The sequence below is a fragment of the Ipomoea nil genome, unplaced genomic scaffold (genome assembly GCF_001879475.1).
Source record: "Ipomoea nil cultivar Tokyo-kokei standard unplaced genomic scaffold, Asagao_1.1 scaffold3321, whole genome shotgun sequence".
Classification (NCBI taxonomy): Eukaryota; Viridiplantae; Streptophyta; class Magnoliopsida; order Solanales; family Convolvulaceae; genus Ipomoea; species Ipomoea nil.
Window position 1 is genome coordinate 3,818,475 of NW_017619749.1, and position 18,611 is coordinate 3,837,085.

At 31.3% G+C, this 18,611-nt stretch overlaps 3 protein-coding genes and 1 pseudogene across 11 annotated transcripts; all 4 read left to right on the forward strand.

Annotated features, from left to right (window-relative positions):
* The first annotated feature begins 1,516 nt into the window (after positions 1–1,516).
* Positions 1,517–18,231, forward strand: LOC109170095. 6 transcript variants are annotated; one of them, XM_019319046.1, is made up of 5 exons: positions 1,517–1,639; positions 16,853–16,916; positions 17,298–17,495; positions 17,738–17,785; positions 17,837–18,079. In XM_019319046.1, the coding sequence occupies exons 2-5, from the start codon at positions 16,899–16,901 to the stop codon at positions 17,942–17,944; spliced, it is 372 nt and encodes a 123-aa protein (XP_019174591.1). In that variant the 5' UTR covers positions 1,517–1,639; positions 16,853–16,898; the 3' UTR covers positions 17,945–18,079. The 6 variants fall into 6 exon arrangements, 4 of the variants coding, with proteins under 4 accessions (XP_019174591.1, XP_019174590.1, XP_019174589.1 ...); XR_002052349.1 differs by lacking the exons at positions 1,517–1,639; positions 16,853–16,916 and adding exons at positions 16,948–17,229; positions 18,214–18,231 and having other exon boundaries at positions 17,837–18,053; XR_002052348.1 differs by lacking the exons at positions 1,517–1,639; positions 16,853–16,916 and adding exons at positions 16,948–17,229; positions 18,182–18,204 and having other exon boundaries at positions 17,837–18,053.
* Positions 1,547–3,219, forward strand: LOC109170096. Of its 4 annotated transcripts, none has more exons than XM_019319050.1 (5): positions 1,547–1,657; positions 2,042–2,239; positions 2,485–2,532; positions 2,584–2,800; positions 2,929–3,219. In XM_019319050.1, exons 1-4 carry the CDS (start codon positions 1,640–1,642, stop codon positions 2,689–2,691), a joined length of 372 nt encoding a protein of 123 aa, XP_019174595.1. In that variant the 5' UTR covers positions 1,547–1,639; the 3' UTR covers positions 2,692–2,800; positions 2,929–3,219. The 4 variants fall into 4 exon arrangements, with proteins under 4 accessions (XP_019174595.1, XP_019174594.1, XP_019174593.1 ...); XM_019319049.1 differs by lacking the exon at positions 1,547–1,657 and adding an exon at positions 1,685–1,961; XM_019319047.1 differs by lacking the exon at positions 1,547–1,657 and adding an exon at positions 1,690–1,970.
* Positions 5,672–7,163, forward strand: LOC109170097 (sugar transporter ERD6-like 7). Its single transcript, XM_019319052.1, has 5 exons — positions 5,672–5,828; positions 5,910–5,984; positions 6,313–6,377; positions 6,627–6,636; positions 6,825–7,163. Exons 1-5 carry the CDS (start codon positions 5,757–5,759, stop codon positions 6,948–6,950), a joined length of 348 nt encoding a protein of 115 aa, XP_019174597.1. The 5' UTR covers positions 5,672–5,756; the 3' UTR covers positions 6,951–7,163.
* Positions 8,133–12,932, forward strand: LOC109170093 (annotated as a pseudogene).
* Positions 18,232–18,611: the final 380 nt, after the last annotated feature.

Here is an 18,611-nt window from a genome sequence, read left to right on the forward strand (position 1 = left end):
GTGAAGTGAAAAAAAAATAATTAAATGAGGTTTATGAACAGGTAAATGATCTTCTGTCAAGTATTCGGCGTTTTTTGCATTTTAATTTTTTCATTTACGTTTTAAAATGAGTTTCAGTGTGTGTCTGTGCTTCTTGTTGTTGCTCTGCTGCTGCAATTTTAGTTCTTCTTAAAATAGTTCATTGTGTATTTTCAAAGTTTATTTTACAATATAGTATTTATATATTTTAAGTAACTCTTATATATATTTTGCCAATGACCTTATGGTCCAATAACACGATCCCAAATGAGAGTTCATGGGTTTGATCCGGGGTGGTATTCACTCTTTGTGGTATTCTGTTGAGAAAGTAGTTATGAGATGCTTCTAGGTTTTTAAAAAATTGTTAATATATTTGCATTTTTAGAGATTTCAAGTGTTCTATTTAGTTTTTTTTTTTTTTTTTTTTTTTTTTTTTTTTTTTTTTTTTCAGATTTCATGCAATTTTTGGGCTGTTTTCGCTTTTTTATTTTTGTGCTTTTTGGTTTTTAATTTTTTTAATACATATTTATATTTTAAAATTCTCCAAGTATTCTTTTTTTACATTTTTAATTGGTTTTTAGTGTTTATTTGAAAAATGTAGTTCTTTCTTTTTTAGTTTTTATTAATTGTTTGGGGTACTTCTCACTTTTTTTTTTTTTTCTTTCTTTTTGTTTTTTTTTTTTTTTCATTGTGTTATTTTCCCCTTTTTATTGTTCACTTTGTACATTTTTTTTTCTTTTAATATCCGTTCTACGTATTTTTAGTTTTGATTAGGTATTTCCTAAGTCCGTTTTACAATTTAGTACCTATATTTTTTAAAATAACTTTTATAGGTATTTATATTTGGAATATTTAATTTCTTTATTTTTTAAGGAGTTTTTAAAATTAAATTTTTTTAAAAAATTGTGGGTTTTTTCTTTTCGTTTATAGTTTTTCAATTTTTTTAACATTTTAAAATGATTTTCATCTTATTCGACTGGTGTAGTGACATAAAGGTGAATATTAACATCCTGGACATCTAAATTAGGGATTGGATATTACTTATCATAAAAAAGGAAAATAATAATTAGGGAGATTACTAGATCAGTATTAAGAGACCATACTCATGCTATTGAATTTCCTAGTTGAATTTCTTTAGAGTTGGTTTTCTTGCATGTGTTCAATGTTCAAGCCTTTAAATACTGCAGTAAAGGAATCATATTGAAAACCATTTTTATGTACCAATTTGCTATTCAAGAGTTTTTTTTTTTTTTTTTTTTTTTTAAAGTGTTTTTCATGTAACAGGCTTAAATGCTAAAGAATTTTTTTTTGTACTCATTCCCTTGTTGAGGAAGTTTTATCTGATTACATTTTACTATTGTGTGCAATATGCTTCTGGAAACTGTCTTCCAACTGTTCCAAGGGTATATCCTTTATGGTTACGTGGATACTTATATTCTCAATAAGCCTATGGTTACTTGAACATATCCTTTATGCAAAAAAGAGGATCTAGTATTTCTTGAAATTTGCCTGTCGATGCCATCATAGAACAGTTTCCTATATTTGTTTATGGTTTGTATAAACTGATCTCATAAAATTCTAACAGTGCACTATGGAGAGCTGAAATTTGTTTATATGCACAATGGGGGTGCAAGAGATGGTTAGTTACTTTTTATTTTATTTTATTTTATAAATTTAAGAAAATTACTGTAAGTGTTGATAATTTATTGATTCATTTTTGCAGCTTTGCCTGTATTTAAGATAAGAGTTATGATGGTACTAGGAGGTTTCATACTGATGGAAGTGAAGTTTTCTAACTGCTCTTTGCTCTATATTCAACCTACAGAGATTCTCATCCAGATAGTGTCTTCTCATCCATGGCAACAATAATGAGTCTTATAATAGAAGAAAGCGAAGATGTATCTGTGGAGTTGCTTACCCAGCTATTGGCTAGTGTGAAAAAGGTCAGCAAGGTCTAGTCTTTGTTTCCTAAATTCTTTTTTGGGCAGTCCTTGACTATTTCTGATTGTTTACTATCTTCCAGGATATTATGCCAATTGGTAAAAGGTTGGGGGAGAAAGTGTTTGCAGACAGTGCATTGAAACTAAAGCCTTACTTGACACAAGCTGTAAAATCTTTGGATCTCTCTTTGCATGAATACAGTAAAGTTGTTACCTCAATACTGGAAGGAACTACTATAGTTGTTGAGCATGGTAGTGATCATACTTTGAAAAACCAATTGGTAAGTTAATCTCTTGTTTGGTTATTATAGTCTCTCTATATGGAATTTTGGGAGTATTAAAAGAAGTTATTATCTCTTTATTGGGTTTCTTTTTTGGCCTCTCTAAATCATGACTTTCAAGCAGAGCTGATGTTGTAAAATTATTTTTCCTTGATGGGACTTTTGGCTACAAATTTTTTTTTTCCCCAGTTTCTTGGAGTTTGTTTCATGTGCTAACATCATTTTTCATTGTGGATTTTTGTTAGACTGTTGGGAGTGAAGCAGCTACTGCATCTTCAGATGAGGCAAGCCAGGCATGTTCTTCAGATGGAGCAGTTGCAATAATCAATCTCTTGTTTTATCAGAGGGCTGAGGATACCCAAAAAGATGTATGTTCTGAAGACGTCAGTCATGCTGTGAATACATCTCCCAAATCGATTACAAGCAATGGTTCTAGTACCAGGAATATGTAAAAGAGACCGAGCATCATGGTCCCAGTAATCAACCAGCTACTGCAAAGGACACATCCAAGTCTGAGACTAATGACCCACATGCTGGGGAATCAGTAAAATCCTAACTCACGTACACAACTGACAGAATATTTCGAACATGCGCTTTCAAGTATTCTTTTTAGTTTTTAAAATTCTCTCTTGGATAGTTTTCTCTTTTTTATTGTTCATTATGTTTTTTGGCATTCTTTCTACTTTTAGAAACATGAGAACTTCTTTAAACTCTGTTTCAGATAGTTCCCTATATTTTGTCAATAAGATGCTGCCATCTTTTAGTCAATTACTCGAAGATTTATCGTTGAAGAGTGATTTGGGCATAAATGGTAGGATTGACATATGCTTAGCTGCCGATCCTCACCGCCGTTGCACTGCCTGTCGTGTTCCATGCTTTGGATGATGTGATCTATAATGTTCACTTGCTTTGGCCACTTTTGAAGCTGAACAGATTATGTTCTGGTCTAGTGCAAGCTAGTGGGGAGGAGCTTCCTTTTGGAATTGTGAGTATTATTAACTTGTATAACAGTATGACTATTATCCTATGGGAGCCTGAGATGCTCTTCTATCCTTGTATTCTTGTCTAATGATCTTCTGTTTTGAATTCTGTTTGAAATATATCAGGCAACATCTGCATTTGATGGAACACGGATGTCAAAGTGGAAGAACCAAATGGGGAAAAAGGTATACTTCTCTGTTAACTTTTTTATTTTAATCAGACTATGGTAATATCTTCATCTAATCTCATAGTTTGGCAAAATCATTTTCACTTTGAATGATATTTGTTTTTCCTATCTTCTACTAAATGGAAGAACTGAAGAAGAAAACTAAAAACTAGGAAAGCTGGATTCTTTTTCCCATTTGTTGTGTGATCATGAAGCAGGTCATAGAATTTTTGTTCCCAAATAATTTTTTAGTACATATATATATACTTTTTCTGGAAATATTTATTTATTTATTGTTTTTTATTGAATTTTTGGGGTGCTTTTCACATTTTATTTCCATTCTTTTAGTTTTTTTTCCTTGCATTATTTTCCCCTATTTATTGTTCATTTAGTTAATTTGTTTTCTTTTAACATTCTTTCTACATATTTATAGTTTTGATTATGTATTTTTATGGAAATATTTATTTATTTATTGTTTTTTATTGAATTTTTGGGGTGCTTTTCACATTTTATTTCCATTCTTTTAGTTTTTTTTCCTTGCATTATTTTCCCCTATTTATTGTTCATTTAGTTAATTTGTTTTCTTTTAACATTCTTTCTACATATTTATAGTTTTGATTATGTATTTTCTAAGTACGTAAGTATATTTTTTAAATAGCTTTTGTAGGTATTTTTATTTTTATTTGGAATATTTAATTTCTTTATTTTATATGAGTATTTTTGTTTCTTTTCTTTTAAAGTTTTTCATTTTTTTTTTCACTTTTAAAAATGATTTTCTGTGTTTCTTTTAGGAATTTTAAGTTTTTATTTATTTTTTTATTTTTTATTTTCAAGTTCATGTTATATTTTGTTTCTTTTTTACTCCTTTAATTTCTTTATTTTATATAAAATTATTTTCAAAGTCAATTTCGGACTTATATTTTGAAAATAATTTTTGTAAGTATTTTTATTAGGTATATTTAAGGTCCGTTTGGAAACCTGGATATTGTTTTTCGGAAAATGATTTCCAGAAAATGACTAATTTTTTGGGAAGTATTTTATTTTTTTGGATGTGTGGATAAATGTCAAAAACTTTTTTTTTTTTTTTTTTTTGGCTGAAAATTAAGAAATTGTATTTTTTCAGTTTGGTTCAATTTTCTAAAAATGAACATATTATTTGCTATAATAATAATAATAATAATAATAATAGTAATAATAATAATAATAATAATAATAATAATAATAATAATAATTATTATTATTATTATTATTATTATTATTATTATTATTATTATTATCGCTGTTTATTGCAGTAAAATCCATGATTTGGATGCCAAGAAATGCTTAATTTGAACCACTTTAATCCATTTCAGAATAGTGAATAAAAAGGCTTTCATGTGGATTCTTGTATGAGTGCTATTATATGTTAGAGAGTGATGCTCACTGTTAGGAAAAATATAACTCCCAAGAATACCTATGTAGCTAGGTATTTCTCAAATCTCGATCTAATGCTTGAGTCTCTTCATTGCTTTTGGTCACTAAACAAATTATGTTCTTGTTCTTCTTTAAATGAATTTTTCTCTATTTGGTTTTCTTTGCATCATCTTCAATTGGCTATGTTTTGCAGTATTCCTTATTTGGTTCAATTTAACAATTGGAGCAATGATAGGCGCAATTATGGGCTGCAAAATAGCAGATCTATTTGCAAGGAGAGAAGTATGTTCCAATTTTGTTTCTTAAACATCTAGGAATATGTACTTTGTTATAAGTTAGAGCTGAAGGTATTCATGATTAGTTTGTTATTGAATAATGCAGGCAATGGGGTTATCAGAGTTATTTGGCCTTGTTGTGGATGGCTTGCAATTATATTTGGTCAGGTATTTTCTACCTCTTCATTCATTTAATGGTTTATGTTGGGCGGAGGCCGTAAAGGGCCAAGTCCATCAATTGGTTGGTGGCTAGGGGATTGTCGGGCAGAGGCCAATGAAGGACCAAGTCCAGTACCCTACCTCTCGAAAATGTGATGGTAGTCTATAAGGGAATGAAGTGGTGCCTTTCGCTACGAGTTATCGCTTTTGGCGTAGTGGTAAGCGCTTGATCCTAATAGTTCAGTTTTTACTGAGCATAAAGTTCTTGTCCTGATTGAAATGTCTTTTGACACATTTTTGAACTCAGAAAAGAAGAGAAGAGTTTGCATTACTTAATTTTGTGTCAAATGAATTTATAGTGCTACTTTTCCTGTTCTTGACAGAATGCTTGGTGGCTGGACATTTGAAGGCTATTTATTGGATTTGGAATTGGTGTTCTTTCATATGTGGTAAATGCAATGTATTATCCAGTTTTTTTTTAAAACCTATTTTGGAGTAAGTAGAATTTCTCTTATGCATTTATATGCAGGTTCCTGTGTATGTAGCAGAAATAACACCTAAGAATCTTCGTGGTGCTTTTACAACTGTCAATCAGGTAACAAATACAATTCTGGATTTTTTATGTTCACAATGAATTTCTAACTTTTGAGGCTAAAAAGTGTCATTGTTGCTCCAGTTGATATGTTGTGGTGTATCAGTAACATATCTTGTTGGAGCCGTCATCTCGCATGGCACCGACTCGCTGTTATTGGTAATTTCTGTTGACTCTGCTCTCCATTCTTTTGGGGTGACAAGGGAAACCCTTAGTCACTACCCGAGGGTGTGCACTGGGTAAACCCTACCCAACTTTGTAACCGTAGTTGGCAAAGGACCACAAAGAGATAAACCAGCCTAGGCTGCCCATGGCTAACCGGCTCAAACCAAGAAGGTTGGGATTCCAACTCGTGACCATGGTTACAAGTTTGTATCCTTAGCTATCTTGGCTGGGGTTACCCCCATTTCTTCATGAGTGTGTGTGTGTGTGTGTTTTTTTTTTTTCAAATGAGAGGAATATTAGGCTTTTTTTAACATCATTCCAGGAGTGCTTGCATCTATACTTCAGCTCTTGGGCTTGCTTTTCATTCCTGAATCTCCTAGATGGCTGGTAAGTTGAATGAAAATTTTAGGCAAATATAACTTTACAATATTTATATTTTTTTGTTTCTTTTCTTTTGTTTTTGTAAGTAGGTGTGTTATGGATGATATATTGAAGAAAAAACATAGGTTTAATTGAAACAATTTCGACATAAATATGAACTGCATTTTCTGACAGATAACTTGTCACTCGTATTGCTTTCAGGAACAACTGTGTAGCTGTACCAAGCTTATAATGTCTAATTTTTTTTTTTTTCAGGCTAAAAGTGGTAGGTGGAAAGAATGTTAAGCATCCTTAAAGCACCTTAGGGTAGAGAATATCAATATTTCAGAAGAAGCTTCTGAAATTAGAGTATTTTTCTAACTTGATTGTATTCGACGTATTGCATGTATTGATCATTGCTTTCTTATTCTGCTTGTGTGACTGAAAGTAGTAGTGCTTGTGTATATTTGGCAGGGTTATACAGAAACCCTTCAACAACTGCCCGAGTCTAATTTGATTGACTTGTTACAAAGGAAATATGCTCATTCTTTCATTGTAAGGGCTTCTAATCGAGTTGTTATTTGGCCTTTTTTATTTTAATTAGACTATGGTAATATCTTCATCTTATCATTGGTTGGCAAAATCATTTTCACTTTGAATGATATTTGTTTTTCCTATCTTCTACTAAATGGAAGAACTGAAGAGGAAAAATAAAAACTAGGAAAGCTGGATTCTTTTTCCCATTTGTTGTGTGAGATCATGAAGCAGGTCATAGAATTTTTGTTCCCAAATAATTTTTAGTACACACACACACACACATATATATATGTTACGGAGTACTTTTTATGGAAATATGTAGGTTTTTTTTTTGGGGTGCTTTTCACTTTTTTAATTTCATTCTTTTTGTTTTTTCCCTTGCATTATTTTCCCCTATTTATGGTTCATTTAGTTAAATTTTTTTTTTTCTTTTTAACATTCTTTCTACATAGTTATAGTTTCGATTATGTATTTTCTAAGTACATACTTATATTTTTTAAATAACTTTTGTAGGTATTTTTATTTGGAATATTTAATTTCTTTATTTTATATGGAGTCTTTTTCTTTTCTTTTCTTTTAAAGTTTTTCATTTTCTTTTCACTTTTAAAAATGATTTTCTGTGTGTTTTTTTTTTTTTTTTTCCAGTTCATGTTATATTTTGTTTCTTTTTTACTTCTTTAATTTGGTACTTTTTTAACTCTCCTTTTTTGACTACTTATTTTGCTTTTTTAATATTCTCAGTATTTTTAGTTTTCATTGTGTATTTTCAAAGTCAATTTCGAACATTTTTAAAATAATTTTTGTAGGTATTTTTATTAGGAATAATTAATGTCTGTTTGGAAACCTGGATATTGTTGTTCGAAAAATGATAAATTTTTTGAGAAGTATTTTAATTTTTTGATGTGTGGATAAATGTCAAAAACTTTTTTGTTGTTTGGCTGAAAGTTAAGAAATTGTCTTTTTTCTGTTTGGTTCAATTTTCTAAAAATGAACATATTATTTGCTATAATAATAATTATTATTATTATAATCGCTGTTTATTGCAGTAAAATCCATGATATGGATGCCAAGAAATGCTTAATGTGAACCACTTTAATCCAATGAGTGCTAATATATGTTAAGAGTGTGATGCTCACTGTTAGGAAAAATGTAACTTCCCAAGAATACCTATGTAGCTAGGTATTTCTCAAATCTCGATCTAATGCTTGAGTCTCTTCTTTGCTTTTGGTCACTAAACAAATTATGTTCTTGTTCTTCTTTAAATGAATTTTTTGGTTTTCTTTGCATCATCTTCGATTGGCTATGTTTTGCAGTATTCCTTATTTGGTTCAATTTTAACAATTGGAGCAATGCTAGGCGCAATTATGAGCGGCAAAATAGCAGATCTATTTGCAAGAAGAGGAGTATGTTCCAATTTTTTTTATTAAACATCTAGGAATATATACATTGTTATAATTAGAGCTGAAGGTGTCCGTGATTAGTTTTTTATTGAATAATGCAGGCAATGGGGTTCTCAGAGTTATTTGGCCTTGTTGGATGGCTTGCAGTTATATTTGGTCAGGTATTCTACCTCTTCATTCATTTAATGGTTTATGTTGGGCGGAGGCCGGTAAAGGGCCAAGTTCATCAAATTGGTGGCTAGGAGATTGTCGGGCAGAGGTCGGTGAAGGACCAGCTACAACACCCTGCCTCTCGAAAATGTGATGGTGGTCTATAAGGAAGTAAAGTTGTGCCTTCGCTACGAGCTATAGCTTTTGGCTAGTAGTTTAGTTTTTACTGAGCATAAAGTTCTTGTCCTGATTGAAATGTCTTTTGACACATTTTTGAACTCAGAAAAGAATAGAAGAGTTTGCATTAGTTAATTTTGTGTCAAATGAATTTATAGTGCTACTTTTCCTATTCTTGACAGAATGCTTGGTGGCTGGACATTGGAAGACTATTAATTGGATTTGGAATTGGTGTTCTTTCATATGTGGTAAATGCAATGTATTATCCAGTTTTTTTTTTTAACCTATTTTGGAGTAAGTAGAATTTCTCTTATGCATTTATATGCAGATTCCTGTGTATTTAGCAGAAATAACACCTAAGAATCTTCGTGGTGCTTTTACAACTGTCAATCAGGTAACAAATACAATTCTGGATTTTTTATGTTCACACTGAATTTCTAACTATTGAGGCTAAAAAGTGTCATTGTTGCTCCAGTTGATGATATGTTGTGGTGTATCAGTAACATATCTTGTTGGAGCCGTCATCTCGCATGGCGCCAACTCGCTGTTATTGGTAATTTCTGTTGACTCTGCTCTCCATTCTTTTGGGGTGACAAGGGAAACCCTTAGTCACTACCCGAGGCCCGAGGGTGTGCACTGGGTAAACCCAACTTTGTAACCGTAGTTGGCAAAGGACCACAAAGAGGTAAACCAGCCCAGGCTGCCCATGGCTAACCAGCTCAAACCAAGAAGGTTGGGATTCCAACTCGTGACCAAGGTTACAAGTTTGTATCCTTAGCTATCTTGGCTGGGGTTACCCCCATTTCTTCATGAGTGTGTGTTTGTGTTTTTTTTTTTCAAATGAGAGGAATTTTTGGCTTTTTAAAACATCATTCCAGGAATGCTTGCATCTATACTTCAGCTCTTGGGCTTGCTTTTCATTCCTGATTCTCCTAGATGGCTGGTAAGTTGAATGTAAATTTTAGGCAAATATAACTTTACAATATTTATACTTTTCTTTTTGTAAGTAGGTGTGTTATGGATGATATATTGAAGAAAAAACATAGGTTTAATTGAGAACAATTTTGACATAAGTATGAACTGCATTATTTTCTGACATTTAACTTGTCACTCGTATTGCTTTCAGGAACAACTGTTTAGCTGACTAGCTGTACCAAGCTTATAATGTCTATTTTTTTTTTTGACAGGCTAAAAGTGGTAGGTGGAAAGAATGTGAAGCATCCTTAAAGCACCTTAGGGGAGAGAATGTCAATATTTCAGAAGAAGCTTCTGAAATTCGAGTATTTTTCTAACTGGATTGTATTCGACGCATTGCATGTATTGATCATTGCTTTCTTATTCTGCTTGTGTGACTGAAAGTAGTAGTGCTTGTGTATATTTTGCAGGGTTATACAGAAACCCTTCAACAACTGTCCGAGTCTAATTTGATTGACTTGTTCCAAAGGAAATATGCTCATTCTTTCATTGTAAGGCCTTCTAATCGAGTTCAACCATGTATTTTGTACCATGTTTATTTTCATTTTTCTTCAGATGATTCATGAGCATCATCCAGGTTGGAGTTGGTCTAATGGTACTTCAACAATTTGGAGGTGTAAATTTGATTGCCTATTATTCAAGCTTGATTTTTGAATCTGCAGGTAAGCAGTCGCCCGCTTAAGTGAAACTTAAGTTGACGAGAACTAGTGTGTTAATCCTTAAACCCTCACAGGTTTCTCGGGTAGGATTGGAACGATATAGATGGTGGTTGTACAGGTTTCCGTCTAAACCATCTATTTGTTAAGCTTCTTGCCCACCCACCATTTTTACTCTACCTATTTTCACATCATTTGGTGTCATCTTCAGGTCCCTATGACTGTTGACAAGTCTGGAAGGCTTCCATTACTGATGGTATGATTCCAAAGGTGTTATTTTATATTTCTTTTTTGATTATTAGTTAAACTCTAGAGGCTTGGCACGATAGCCGTTGAGCGGAGGCGGTAATAGGCCAAGTCCAGCCATTGGTGGCTAGGGAGATTGTTGGGCGGGAGGCCAGTAAAGTGTCAAGTCCAGTATCCTGCCTCTCGAAAATATGATGGCGGTATAAGAAAATAAAGTTGCACATTCGCTACCAATTATAGCTTTTGGTGTAGTGGTACGCGTTGATCCTAACAATAACACGAGTTAGTACCAATTCTATGAACGCTGCAGATTTCTGCTTCAGGAACATGCTTGGGTTGCTTATCGGATTGTCATTCTTGTTACAGGTGCATTGCTGTGACTAATCCATATACCATATCCTATAGTTCCATTATTTGCTCATGATATATTGTATTCTTCAAGTGCAGGACCTCCTACAATGGAAATATTGCCCAGTTTTGGCGCTAGTTGGCATACTGGTAATGTGGTTTCACTCCCTCGTTCTGCCATTTCATAACACGATGTCTATTCATCCGTCTGTGGTTCTGCTTTCAAGTTTTTACGGGATCTTACTCGTAATAATAATATGTGTTGATGGTGGTGGTGGTGGTGTAGTGGTTGTGGTGTGGTGGTGGTATTGGTAGTGGTGATGGTATAGTGGTGTTGATGTTGGTGTATTGTGGTGGTTTGATCGTAGTGGTGGTGTTGGTGGTAACAATAATTATTGTGAATCTAATTTAAAAAATAAGAGTGAAGAGATAATGGTAAAAATAAAGAATACAAAAAAATATTTTTCGATTAGGAACACATTTTCCGCCCAATTGAGTCTCTCTTTTCATTGACAATAATGGGTATTTTTCTTTGGTTTCATTTTCCTTCACTACCGAAGCACTGCAAAATTAAAAAAAGAAGTGGCTTCCTGAAGTTAAGTCACTTTACGGATTTTGTAAACGGATCTTTAATTCTTTTTCTTCCCGCGGAATATTTTTTAGCATTTTATAGTGTTGTTTTTGTCTATTTATGGTGCATGTTTGAAGCTTTTTAATTTTTAGATACACATTTTTATTTTGTTTTTTTAAGTGTTATTTTTACTTTTTTTAATTGATTTTCATTATTTTTATAGAAATATTTAGTTCTTACTTTTTTGCTTTATTGATATTGATTTTCATTACTTTTCACTTTTTTTTTTTTTTTCATTTTTTTAGTTTTTTTTTTCTTTCCTTGCATTATTTTTCCATATTTATTGTTCATTTAGTTAATTTTTTCTTTTAACATTCTTTTAATATATTTTATAGTTTTGAATTATGTATTTTCTAAGTATGTTTTACAATTTAGTACTTATATTTTTTATTTAAATAACTTTTGTAGGTATTTTATTTGGAATACTTAATTTCTTTATTTTATATGGAGTATTTTTTTTTTCTTTTCTTTTAAAGTTTTTCATTTGTTTTTTTTTTTCACTTTTTAAAAATTATTTTGTGTTTTTTTTAAGGAATTTTAAGTTTCTTGTTATATTGATTCTTTGAGTTTTTTGCACTTTTGGTCCCACGACTATGGTGTCATTAACAACTTTGATTTATGATTTTTAAAATTTGTAGAATTGGTTTATGACTATGACTTTTTTAGCAAATTTGGTCCTTTTGGTGCAATTTTTGTTTAATTTTTGTCACGGATAATTTTACTCCAATTTTAACATGGGAGTAAATTTGTCAAAATGTGGAGTAAAATGACTTTCTTTTTACCCATGTTAAAATGTGGAGTAAATTTTTCTGGCAAAAATTGAATGGAAAATACACTGAAAGGACTAAATTTACTAAGAAAGTCATAGTCGTGGACCAATTCTAAAAATTTAGAAAGTCGTGGATCAAAATTATTAGTGACACCATAGTCGTGATACCAAAAATGCAAAAAATTCTTGTTTCTTTTTACTTAAATTTTATACTGTACTTTTTAACCTTTTTTTAACTTTTTTACTTATGAGTTCACTTCTGTCACATCCACCACAATAAACTTGAACCAACTGGCAACTGTGAAGAGTGCTGAGGGAACGAATTTAGTCAATTACACATCGGTAGAGGAAATTGGAGAGGAAATCTGTGAGAATGCAAAGTTCTCAGCCATTGTTGGAGTTGAGAACTCTGAGGAAATGGATGGAATTCACTCTGTGCTGCTTTTCATCAAGCCTGCTAAATGGACGGAAGGGAACCCATTGAAACAGTTGATTGGGTTCCAAAGTGTGAACTTAAAGGCCGGCGGAAGAAGTGAAGTTCAGTTTGAAATCAACCCTTGTAACCATCTCAGCAGCGCCAACAAAGATGGGTTAATGGTGATTGAAGAGGAGTCTAATTTGCTAGTTGTAGGGATCACGGAATACGCTATTGACATTGTAATTTGAATCTTTAAATGTGTCCCTATTAGGGTTTAAATGCCAATAATAATACCCAATATATATAATATATCCACTATATGTGTGTGTGTGTATATATATATATATACACGCACTAAAAGGGACTAAAGAATATCGGTCAAATTATTCGATGAAATGAATACTTCATATTATTTTAGTTTTAGCATTTTTTTGTACTTTACATTTTATTATTATTATTATTATATTATTATTATTATTATTATTATTATTTACCTTAAATAACCCTACACTCTGTTAGCATAAAAATAAAATATTTCGTTAACTATTTATTATTCTTAACTTTTTTTTTTTTTGAAAATATTTATTATTCTTAACTTAATTATTTTGTTAATTATTTTTAAAAATAAAGAAGTTAATTCATTATTCATAAGCTGAAACATTTACAATAAAGATCGATAAAATGGTTAAACAGGGACGGAGCCAAAGGAGGTAAGGGCAGCTGCCCCCTTCCCCCACCCCCATCCCATCCCATCTCCATCCCATATATAACCTTGTATGTATATATGTATATATAATACAAGTTTTAGTATTAGTATAAAGAAATAGATGAATGTTAATAAGAAGTGAGATAGATTAGTCGATAGAGTACATATTTGGTTATAATAATGAAGGTCCAAGTTTCAAATCTTTTATTGGAAATTTTACATTATTTTATCAAATTAATAATTTAAAATGTCTTTTATATTCAAATTATTTTATCAAATTAATTATGTTTCAAATATTTTTATAAAATTTTGATATTTTTTATTTTTCACTCATATTCAACAATATTTATACCTATATTTCTTGGATAATTTTTTTTCTTCAAATTATCTCTTTTGTTTTCATGTTTCGCCTTCACTCGAAAAAATTTATGGACTTATTCCTGCTTCTTCGCATTTCCTCAACAGAATTCCTGACTCCGTTCCTGGTTAAACATTTAATTATTTTGTTAATTATTAATAACTAATTTATTTAATTTTATTATGTTTAAAATAAATTTAAAAAGAGTAATCTTAACTATAATAAAGCTATATGATTTGTGAAATAATTAATGTTATAATTATTATTTTAGTGAGTAATTATTATAATTATCTCTATCCTTATTATTATTATAAAATAGCCACAACATCCTTTACTATAAAAAAAAAAAAAAAGCATAACATTTGAAAAATAAAATAGTTATTTTTTTCTCCCCCATAACAAAGGATTGCATTTATTATAGTTAAGATTTACTTATACAAAATTTGAAATTTGCTTTCTAAATGTAATTATCTTAGTTATTATTCGTATTGTGAAAATTATAATATAGATGAAATACAATTAAAAATAAATCAATGTAATTACGTAAATTCTCTTTATAAGTTTATTTGAATATGTACATAATTAGAGATTATATTAACCATACAAAATTTTAATTTTAATTTTAATTTTAATTGTAATTTTATATTTTATAAAAATAGAAATACTTGACCGATGGAAGCTCAAAAATATTATTATATTAAACAATTTAAAATATTTTTATTTTTTCTATTTTTTATTTATATTTATAATAACATCATTTTTTTTACGTGCATCACGCGGGTGAATTACTAGTATCAATAATTAAAAAAAAAAAAAAAAAGACTTGAGAAAGTCATAAGTGAACATCCAAATCCAAATTAAATAAGTCACGGAAGATTACCGTTTAAAGGGATGATTCAAATTTTAATACGGAGTAAGAAAGAAAAGAAAAATTAAAAATTAAAAATTAAAAATAAAGTTTAGCTTCTTATACACGCAATGACGCAAGAAATACACCAGTCTCTCTCTCCAGGTGGGGGTGTTCTTCATTGCTTTTTTCCTTTATCCACCGCCGGAAATGGGAAAAATAGAGTTTAATTCTGTCCGCCTCTCTCAAATTTCAATCACACTCACCAGTCTTCGCCGACTCTCTCTCCAGGTGGGGGTGTTTGCTCGGTGTTCCTATTTGCTTTTTTCCTTTCTCCACCGCCGGAACGAGAATTTCGTGAAGAAGCCGGCCCTCGCATTCTCTCCATGGCCAATGCCGGCTCCGCACCAACGGCTCGCAGTTATTAATCTGGACGGCTAAGACTGAGTGTCTCGACAGCGAGCACGCGGTGTTCGGGCAGGTGGTTGATGGTCTGGACGTGGTGAAGAAGGCGGAGTATCTGGGATCGATACCGTGGTAAACTATCCTAAACCTAATGTTAACCCTTAATTCCTTAGAACCTTTATCTTAGCGTTTTTTCTTAAGGTAGGGCCAGTGGAATAGGTCATTTAAAGATGTGTATTCTTCAATCTTGTTGATTGTATCTGGTGTTATGGTCTATATAACTGAGCAGGTTGAACTGGAGATTGAAAAGTGAAGTGAAAAAAAAAATTAAATGAGGTTTATTAACAGGTAAATGATCTTCTGTCAAGTATTTTCGGCGTTTTTTGCATTTTAATTTTTTTTATTTACGTTTTAAAATGAGTTTCAGTGTGTGTCTGTGCTTCTTGTTGTTGCTCTGCTGCTGCAATTTGAGTTCTTCTTAAAATAGTTCATTGTGTATTTTCAAAGTTTATTTTACAATATAGTATTTATATATTTTAAGTAACTCTTATATGTATTTTGCCAATGACCAAATGGGAGGTCATGGTTTGATGCGGGTGGTATTGACTCTTTGTGCTTCAGTAGGTTGAGAAAATAGTTATGAGATCTTCTAGGTTTTTAAAAAATTGTTAATATAATTGCATTTTTAGAGATTTCAAGTGTTCTATTTACGTTTTGAAATTATTTTCAGTTTTTATTAGTCCTATTTTTTTTCCCCAGTTTTCATGCAATTTTTGGGCTGTTTTTGCTTTTCTATTTTTGTGCTTTTTGGTTTTTAATTTTTTTAATACATATTTATATTTTAAATTTTTCCAAGTATTTTTTTTTTACATTTTTAATTGATTTTCAGTGTTTATTTGAAAATTTTAGTTCTTTCTTTTTTAGTTTTTATTAATTGTTTGGGGTACTTCTCACTTTTTTTTTTCTTTCTTTTTGGGTTTTTTTTCATTGCGTTATTTTCCCCTTTTGTTGTTCACTTTGTACATTTTTTTTTTTCTTTTAATATTCGTTCTACATATTTTTAGTTTTGATTAGGTATTTTCTAAGTCCGTTTTACAATTTAGTACCTAATTTTTTTCAATAACTTTTATAGGTATTTATGTTTGGAATATTTAATTTCTTTATTTTTTTAAGGAGTTTTTTTTTTTTTTAAAAAAAAAATTGTGGGTTTTTTCTTTTCGTTTATAGTTTTCAATTTTTTTAACATTTTAAAAATGATTTTCATCTTATTTGGCTGGTGTAGTGACATAAAGGTGAATATTAACATCCTGGACATCTAAATTAGGGATTGGATATTACTTACCATAAAAAAGGAAAATAATAATTTGGGAGATTACTAGATCAGTATTAAGAGACCATACTTATGCTATTGAATTTCTTTAGAGTTGGTTTTCTTGCATGTGTTCAATGTTCAAGCCTTTCAATACTGCAGTAAAGGGATCATATTGAAAACCATTTTTATGTACCAATTTGCTATTCAAGAGTTTTATTTTTTATTTTTTTATTTTTTATTTTTTATTTTTTTTTATAGTGTTTTTCATGTAACAGGCTTAAATGCTAAAGAATTTTTTTTTGTACACATTCCCTTGATTGAGGAAGTTTTATCTGATTACATTTTACTATTGTGTGCAATATGCTTCTGGAAACTGTCTTCCAACTGTTCCAAGGGTATATCCTTTATGGTTACGTTGATACTTATATTCTCAATAAGCCTATGGTTACTTGAACATATCCTTTATGCAAAAAAGAGGATCTAGTATTTCTTGAAATTTGCCTGTCAATGCCATCATAGAACAGTTTCCTATATTTGTTTATGGTTTGTATAAACTGATCTCATAAAATTCTAACAGTGCACTATGGAGAGCTGAAATTTGTTTATATGCACAATGGGGGTGCAAGAGATGGTTAGTTACTTTTTATTTTATTTTATTTTATAAATTTAAGAAAATTACTGTAAGTGTTGATAATTTATTGATTCATTTTTGCAGCTTTGCCTGTATTTAAGATAAGAGTTATGATGGTACTAGGAGGTTTCATACTGATGGAAGTGAAGTTTTCTAACTGCTCTTTGCTCTATATTCAACCTACAGAGATTCTCATCCAGATAGTGTCTTCTCATCCATGGCAACAATAATGAGTCTTATAATAGAAGAAAGCGAAGATGTATCTGTGGAGTTGCTTACCCAGCTATTGGCTAGTGTGAAAAAGGTCAGCAAGGTCTAGTCTTTGTTTCCTAAATTCTTTGGGCAGTCCTTGACTATTTCTGATTGTTTACTATCTTCCAGGATATTATGCCAATTGGTAAAAGGTTGGGGGAGAAAGTGTTTGCAGACAGTGCATTGAAACTAAAGCCTTACTTGACACAAGCTGTAAAATCTTTGGATCTCTCTTTGCATGAATACAGTAAAGTTGTTACCTCAATACTGGAAGGAACTACTATAGTTGTTGAGCATGGTAGTGATCATACTTTGAAAAACCAATTGGTAAGTTAATCTCTTGTTTGGTTATTATAGTCTCTCTATATGGAATTTTGGAGTATTAAAAGAAGTTATTATCTCTTCATTGGGTTTCTTTTTGGCCTCTCTAAATCATGACTTTCAAGCAGAGCTGATGTTGTAAAATTATTTTTCCTTGATGGGACTTTTGGCTACAAATTTTTTGTTCCCCAGTTTCTTGGAGTTTGTTTCATGTGCTAACATCATTTTTCATTGTGGATTTTTGTTAGACTGTTGGGAGTGAAGCAGCTACTGCATCTTCAGATGAGGCAAGCCAGGCATGTTCTTCAGATGGAGCAGTTGCAATAATCAATCTCTTGTTTTATCAGAGGGCTGAGGATACCCAAAAAGATGTATGTTCTGAAGACGTCAGTCATGCTGTGAATACATCTCCCAAATCGATTACAAGCAATGGTTCTAGTACCAGGAATATGTAAAAGAGACCGAGCATCATGGTCCCAGTAATCAACCAGCTACTGCAAAGGACACATCCAAGTCTGAGACTAATGACCCACATGCTGGGGAATCAGTAAAATCCTAACTCACGTACACAACTGACAGAATATTTCGAACATGCGCTTTCAAGTATTCTTTTTAGTTTTTAAAATTCTCTCTTGGATAATTTTCTCTTTTTTATTGTTCATTATGTTTTTTGGCATTCTTTCTACTTTTAGAAACATGAGAACTTCTTTAAACTCTGTTTCAGATAGTTCCCTATATTTTGTCAATAAGATGCTGCCATATTTTAGTCAATTACTCGAAGATTTATCGTTGAAGAGTGATTTGGGCATAAATGGTAGGATTGACATATGCTTAGCTGCCGATCCTGTGAGAACCGCCGTTGCCCTGCCTGTCGTGTTCCATGCTTTGGATGATGTGATCTATAATGTTCACTTGCTTTGGCCACTTTTGAAGCTGAACAGATTATGTTCTGGTCTAGTGCAAGCTAGTGGGGAGGAGCTTCCTTTTGGAATTGTGAGTATTATTGACTTGTATAACAGTATGACTAATTGACTATTATCCTATGGGAGCCTGAGATGCTCTTCTATCCTTGTATTGTTGTCTAAAGATCTTGTGTTTTGAATTCTGTTTGAAATATATCAG

What these genes read in the sequence shown, in the direction of transcription:
- LOC109170096 (XM_019319048.1), top strand. Translation starts at nt 1,875, where the DNA reads ATGGCAACAATAATGAGTCTTATAATAGAAGAAAGCGAAGATGTATCT. An exon ending in GTGTGAAAAAGGTCAGCAAG is followed by an intron (nt 1,971 to 2,041) that starts GTCTAGTCTTTG and finishes ACTATCTTCCAG; the next exon opens with GATATTATGCCAATTGGTAA. An exon ending in CTTCAGATGAGGCAAGCCAG is followed by an intron (nt 2,533 to 2,583) that starts GCATGTTCTTCA and finishes TTGTTTTATCAG; the next exon opens with AGGGCTGAGGATACCCAAAA.
- LOC109170097 (XM_019319052.1), top strand. Translation starts at nt 5,757, where the DNA reads ATGCAGGTTCCTGTGTATGTAGCAGAAATAACACCTAAGAATCTTCGT. An exon ending in CTTTTACAACTGTCAATCAG is followed by an intron (nt 5,829 to 5,909) that starts GTAACAAATACA and finishes TTGTTGCTCCAG; the next exon opens with TTGATATGTTGTGGTGTATC. An exon ending in GCACCGACTCGCTGTTATTG is followed by an intron (nt 5,985 to 6,312) that starts GTAATTTCTGTT and finishes ACATCATTCCAG; the next exon opens with GAGTGCTTGCATCTATACTT.
- LOC109170095 (XM_019319043.1), top strand. Translation starts at nt 17,134, where the DNA reads ATGGCAACAATAATGAGTCTTATAATAGAAGAAAGCGAAGATGTATCT. An exon ending in GTGTGAAAAAGGTCAGCAAG is followed by an intron (nt 17,230 to 17,297) that starts GTCTAGTCTTTG and finishes ACTATCTTCCAG; the next exon opens with GATATTATGCCAATTGGTAA. An exon ending in CTTCAGATGAGGCAAGCCAG is followed by an intron (nt 17,786 to 17,836) that starts GCATGTTCTTCA and finishes TTGTTTTATCAG; the next exon opens with AGGGCTGAGGATACCCAAAA.